The following is a 6,717-nucleotide window of genomic DNA, read 5'->3' on the forward strand; positions in this document are numbered from 1 at the left end:
TTATTATTATTATTATTATTATATCATTATCTACTTTTTGAAGCTAGAAAAAACTGCTGGGTCTTAAGCTCCTGTCACGCTGCATGAATAAACATAATCCTTGATACGCTCAAAGGGCAATGCAAGATAGGAAACCGTAAAATTGAGCCGTACCACACATTACATACATTTCAGTTCTTAATTATAGATAGTTTCTGTCAGAACGTGTTTTTACGTTTTGTTTCAGTTATTCGTGAATTAAAATGACCCACCCGTCGGCGTATCTTCTTTGAATAACTTGGCTGTGAATTTGACATCTGATATTATATACTGAAGTTCATTTTCAAATTAAAGAAAAATGGAACTAAGTTGAATCGACAGACAAGATGCACATCACGACAGCAGAGTAAATCCGTATGGCACAATATATAAACACACTTGATGTTTAACCTATAAATGTAAAATATATTATATATAAACGAAGCTAATTACACAAGTAAGAATTTTTCTTGTGGTCGTTGTTAGAAATAGCGGCTACAAGTGAAGTTACCGGCGAAAAATCTTTTTACGATACAAATGTTATGCTATAGATTAGCTAATCGAAAGGAATAACACGATGAAGCTAATAGAAACGAGCTGATCTCACCTGTTTGGTAGAATAAATATTATTGTGCACAAGAATCCAATGTGCTTTTTATCTTTTTCAAACGCTTTGTAGTAGAGAGAGATTATTATAACTTCATAACGTATACCCAGAACTCGGGCTTAAGGCTGAATGACATTTCGCTGTAGAAGATGTAGACCTCCCCTACCAGAGTGTCGAGGAATGACAACCGCATGTAATTCACTATTTGCTTATTTGGTTTTACAAGTATAGGGATTCTACCCTCATAAAGTTTATTAGCGTGATATCAGTTTAGATTTTTTCTTCGAATACTTCACCTTTTTTATTTGAAGAATCTATATCGATCCCTCTGCCTAAGGAAATAAAACGACAGTTGTCCGTGAGCGCGGAAATTGATCATAATCGAAACAACGTAATTCAGAGAAAATATCTTCATATACACGGAATATACTACTAGTGGTAATGACCAAGACAGAATTGATTATCGATGACAAAAAATCGAAGTGTTGTACAAAAAACAGAGCACCTGTTGTATGATGTAAGACATATTCATACGATACGAGTTAAAAACAGTCATATAATAAAAACAGTAAAAAACGAGTTGAATTAACTTATACAAATGAAGGCAATTCAGCAAAATGATAAATGAAATCTTATCATTAAACCCATAAACCTAATTCTATTAACAGCATAGTCGTATAGCAGCATACTATTCACGGGCTCTCGATCATTAACATGTGAGTGAACCTATTTGACTTTCAGTGAAAAACAACCTATAATAGTTCTCATTTACCTTTATAAAATTAATTTTGTACTCGATATTCGATAGTTTATTATCACCTGTGTCTACATCGTCTACTTCTTGCGTCGTAATTAACAATCCCAATACACTATTTTGTTTACAGTTCTGTCTAGCCGTAAAATATGGCGGGAACCTGCGCGTTCATGTTGCATATGACCGCCATTATGGTTTTTATTTTAGATTCACCGTTTTTCCCTTAACGTTCACGAAGGTGGCAGGTTTTGTCAAGTAAAATATTTTCGAAATCTTTTTTTCTCATACAGCTGCATTATTGCCATTGTGATATTTCTACTATTTTCGTCGCAAAACTACCGATACTAACAAGTATCTTCATGGCTTTGTCCTGTAAAATATGTGCTTTTTTTTTTTCTATGTCTAGAAAAATCCTATTCCGGTCATGTACTTGACACGTGTGGATATGTCATTTAAAATTTTGTCGCCTTTTAAATGATGATGATTAATAATAATATTATATGACAGAATATTTAGAAGTTCACACTATGTCAATACGTGCTTCACCGCTCAACAAAACTAGATGTCAGCTGCAAAAATTCATCATTTTAATAATATTATAATGCGCAAGCTTATGTATTGTTATATTTGATGTGTTCGAGCGCATGTGAAGTTGATATTCATGAAGGAAAGGAAGGAAGCATAACGTGATTTCAAGATGAAATATTTATATCCTGCCAGCAGTGTTAATAAAATGCCTGGTGTCTATCTGTTGTGTTGTTGATTAGTTCTCATGTCATGTAAATCGACGTAGACAAACGATATTATATATATATGGCAATAACAGCCTATTGAGCTCACACTTTTCAAACGCGAAACTCAGCTAGTTATATATCTCTATGGCCTCTTTTAGGTCCTTTAAATCTTCGTGGCTTCAAAGCAAAAAATCACAACTCGTTCATAATATCCTAAAGTCGTCCATGAAGAGCCTAGTTCATCATTGAGGGGCATTGGGGTTATGGACGCTGTATTTAGTTTGGTTCAGGTCCTCTAACATACACTTAATTGCGTCGAGGCAGCCTCTTGTTGCAGCAATGTGGTACTGGTCGATATTCGGATGCCCGTCCCATTGAAATATCCTCGAAAATGTTCTATGAAGGGTAAACGTAGACTGAAAAGAGGCTTGACCAATACCAGAAACTTGATCATCGTCTTCGATGAGCTAAAAAACCGATTCAGCAGCATTTTTCGAGGTCCCTTAGAAAGCTGGTAGCTAATTACAGAATTAAGTTTCCAAGAGGTAACTTGTTCTGACAATCGTTAGTTTTCAATGGGTATCGCTGGCGGGGTAAAATGGCAAACCTCCTCATAGCATAATCCTGAAAAGAGTTTTGAAAGACATTTAACCTTAGTATGTTGTGCGGAACTCACATCGTAGCTAGATAATTACATGAGTTTCATGTCTGCAATGGTTTCCGTAAGCTAATTTCTCTGGCGGCAAACGACCTCTAGATATAAAATTTGATGACATGTGTACTTTTCCATTGTTCAAGGGTGAGTTCACGTTCCTCGAAGGACATATCGACAGGGTCAGCTACAGGTTCATCTTCAGGATCATGTAGCTTCGCAAAGTAGCCATGCTGGAGAGCTTCGGCAGCTGTCGGCCGCTTGTCTCCATCAAGTTCAAGCATTTTTTCGAGAAGATCAATTGCTAAAATATAATACAAGAGATATTTTTTTTTATTTACACTATTTCCTGGTAAAACTATCGCTTCAAGAGCTGATACTTGTAAATTAACAGAGTAAGCCAAGACAACATAATCGTTATCGATTTGAAACGTAACGTCTTTTTTTTTTTCTAAAAAAGCATCAAACCTACACTCGAATAGCATAAATAAAAGTGTCTTTTCGATAATCAGTAGCTCACCAGCTGCACTGGCTCCGGGGAACAGTTGTCTGAAATCCTTTTTTATAACGACAGGCAATTTCCGAATGTATTCTCGAGCCTGAAACGACCGACATTATATATTTACTATACAGACGCAACAAAATCACTAACTGATTAGTACTCACTAGGTACATCCTATTCATAGGAGTAGCTTGATGCGCAAGGCACGTAGAAATAAATTGTTTTCTTAGGCTGTGCCACAAGTAGAACACAAAATTATCTATCACAATTTGTTGGATTCTGCTAAGCATACAGTACTCCCCATCAAAATGTACTCGGAGTATCTTCATGCTTCTTCCGAATGTACCAATTTTCGGAGCAGTGGTACCAACTGGGATCTCCGGACTTTAGCAAGCTAATAAAAGCCTTGACCCTTTTTGCCTTAGCACCTCTATTCGTGACGAAAAAATTAAAGTAGAATTTGGGACCTATTGACAAACAGACGAATACTAGAACTAGATCGGTTCGTGGGTGTATCGAGTCCCTTCGCAGGCTTCGTGCCTGTAAGCCCACGGCTCTTACATGCTGCTTAGGTGTTTACGCAGCAAATACAAGACATCAGCTTGATCTCTTTCGAGTGATTGCTTTGGCGTTTTTAAACGAACATGCACGTAGCTACGCGATAAACAGGCTAGTTTTCTTACACTCGTCACGCTCGATTCTTTGACAAACAATCTGGGATGTCTTAATTGAACTCTACTATGAATTACCACCCCTCTGTCATGACAGAAGTGGACAGAGATGGCAACCTGCGACTGTTTGCTACCGTTATTTTCATTCTCTTTCTGTTGGATTTTCTGGGTTAAGCTCAATTTAATCAGTCAAGCTCGTTATTGTTCTATGATTTGCTTGTAAACTGATAGCGATTGCACGCGTGGACCGTTACCTCCTCTGATTGCATTTTCAGCAAGAGTTTGTCATCGGGCGTCCCTGTGATGCGCATAATCTTCATCAGCTGATCAATATCTTCGATAGTTCCCGATGTTTCGGTGTAGCGGAATTAGTGGAATCGTATCAGGAAAGAGCGCAATTATATTTAATCATGAAAGATTAACACAAAATTGAATAAAAATATAATCAGCAATAACCGATCGGTTCAATCGTCAACATGTTGTTGGATTAAACAATCACTTTTCGGTTCCATACAAAATTCATATGTAGTACTGTTTACGATAGATGAATCTAGATTTAATCATAAAGAATGGTTAGTATCCAAATTTCGGACCACGTCAGAGGTGTTTTTTTAGTAATGCACGTTTTGTTGGTTAAGGCTTTTTAAGGGGTTGCCAATTACCTGTTGCGATTTCGCTTGCTCGAATCGTAACGACTAAATTGGTTTATACGGTATTTTATAAAAAGACACACGCTTGAGGCCACATTAGCTTGCAACATACACAGCCTTTACGCAGATTTTAGTGTTGGAATCCTTTAAATTGCAAGGGTAGGGTTTGCAATATGACAAAACACTGATATGAATACAACTGACTCGTGTCGTCTGCTAGTTTTCTGCTCGGATATGCATTAATTACGTGATGGGCACAGGCAAATGTCGGAAGCCTATTGAGTAAACAGTTTTCAATATATTATCTAAGAGCATGCTATATCTTACCCACGGTCAATACATGTATGTGCCGCAGGACCCACGTTGCTCAGAGATAAGAAATCGGTAGATGTCCATAAACAGGGCAAACGATGACTGACCCAAATAGTTCAAAATTAATGCTTATTGTTCGTTCATTAACATCGGGACAGCGGTGACTATATGTCTCGTAGGAACATATGTCTTATCGCGAAACCCGAATCATCTCGCCTTACAAAATTTTATACACCATTAAAGTGAGTTCTCTGCAAGCAAATTATAGTGGAACCGCAAAGTCCTCGCGTAGATATTCCCTACATGCTAGTACATTTATACTGTTGACAATTTTTGAAAAATGTCGAAACGTGGATCCATTTAAACAGTTAGTGCAGTTACATAGCAACGGAGTAGTTCACCTTCTAAAATATAACAAAAAAGAAACGATAACCATTCGTACTATAGCTGTTCTGACCCACTTTTCACCATAGAGGATTTCTACCGTGTTGTAAAGTTGTACAGCTTCGAGCAGATGTCAGCTATGGAAAAACAGTGAGTCAGTTCGATCGGTAAATTATCAAAAACAAAAGAACTGGCAACTTCAAGTGCCTCATAAAAACGCGCCGACGACGGCAAGAGACCAATAGTAACTTACACTTTCTGAACTGATCGATTCGATGAAATCGTTTGAGGGCGTGCCAAGATATTTGATGATTACGTGTAACTGGTGAATATCTGGTAATCAATTTTCGAGCAGGACGGCGATAGAAGCGTAGGTGGTGGTGGGCAGAGATTGACCAACAGGGCATCGAAAACACGACAAGTTCGGTTCATGTCGATGAAGCGAATAGCGTATTGGGAAAAAATGATTACAGCCGCGCATGGATAGGGGCATCGCACACATAGGACATGCATTCGTTTCATTAGTATATACACTAACGATTAGGAGAATAAACAATTTCAAGCTACAGGGTAGGCTATTGTCTGACCTAACATACTTAGCCATGTTTTAATTTAGCAGCTGAACAGCTGGCAAAACAGATTGTTAGAGCAATCTACGCGAAAATTTGGGTTGTTTATGATCAACCTAGTGCATGTTATGGTAAAAAAACATATCTAAAAAAAAAGGAGATCCTTTTGAAATATATAATTAACTGATCTAGGGACCGACCAAAAAAGCTAATTCAATTGCTTGATAAAAGTCGGTCAGTGATCAGTGCGCAAGACTAAAATACAGCGGAAACAACTAGCAAGTACAAGCAAACGGATAATTTTTACTTGGATATGTCTGTGGTGCACAACGATAAATTGCGAGAATAAATTCGAACGTATTTTCTTACGGTCATTGCCAGGAAAAAGGGTCCTAGATGTGATTAGTTCTGCCATAATGCACCCGACTGACCAGATGTCGACTGAAAGACAAAAATCAAGCTGATATGGTTATATTACGAAGTCAATAAGGTACGCATTTATTTTCTGAGGCTGCCATGGCATCCCCTGCTGACTACTAACTCCAGCAACAATTAGACTAGACCCGAAACGTTTTCGCAGTACCTCGACATAACTATCCACGCGACGGCCGAGAATGTTTAATGGCAAAGATTCACATCACACAATAAGGGAAACGTCTCCTTACCAGTTTGGGTGTATCGCATCCAGTTAAGCATGATCTCTGGAGCACGATACCATCTCGTAGCTACGTAACCCGTCATTTCCGGTTCGGCCTGGCGTGCCAATCCGAAATCAATGATTTTTAGTTCGCAGTCTTCATTGACAGCAATATTCGATGGCTTCAAGTCCTGTAATATATATATATATACGCGCTATATATATAT

The 6,717-nt window shown here is 37.9% G+C and overlaps 1 protein-coding gene across 5 annotated transcripts in view; it reads right to left on the reverse strand.

Annotated features, from left to right (window-relative positions):
• Positions 1 to 1,411: 1,411 nt before the first annotated feature.
• Positions 1,412 to 6,717, reverse strand: part of p38b (p38b MAP kinase) — a 19,643-nt gene continuing 14,337 nt past the window's right edge. For 4 of the 5 annotated variants that reach the window (XM_086986391.1, XM_086986392.1, XM_086986390.1 and 1 more), the window contains exons 5-10: positions 6,519 to 6,681; positions 6,223 to 6,294; positions 5,538 to 5,617; positions 3,286 to 3,364; positions 2,896 to 3,069; positions 1,412 to 2,737 (exon numbers count right to left, since the gene is read on the reverse strand). In XM_086986391.1, coding sequence (XP_086842517.1) covers positions 2,679 to 2,737; positions 2,896 to 3,069; positions 3,286 to 3,364; positions 5,538 to 5,617; positions 6,223 to 6,294; positions 6,519 to 6,681 — 627 coding nt within the window. In that variant the 3' untranslated portion in view covers positions 1,412 to 2,678. Of the gene's footprint in view, positions 2,738 to 2,895; positions 3,070 to 3,285; positions 3,365 to 4,192; positions 4,273 to 5,537; positions 5,618 to 6,222; positions 6,295 to 6,518; positions 6,682 to 6,717 lie in introns of all 5 variants that reach the window. The other variant, XM_022804024.2, reaches the window with a different exon arrangement.

Source organism: Varroa destructor, unplaced genomic scaffold (genome assembly GCF_002443255.2).
Source record: "Varroa destructor unplaced genomic scaffold, Vdes_3.0 BEIS01000004.1, whole genome shotgun sequence".
NCBI lineage: Eukaryota > Metazoa > Arthropoda > Arachnida > Mesostigmata > Varroidae > Varroa > Varroa destructor.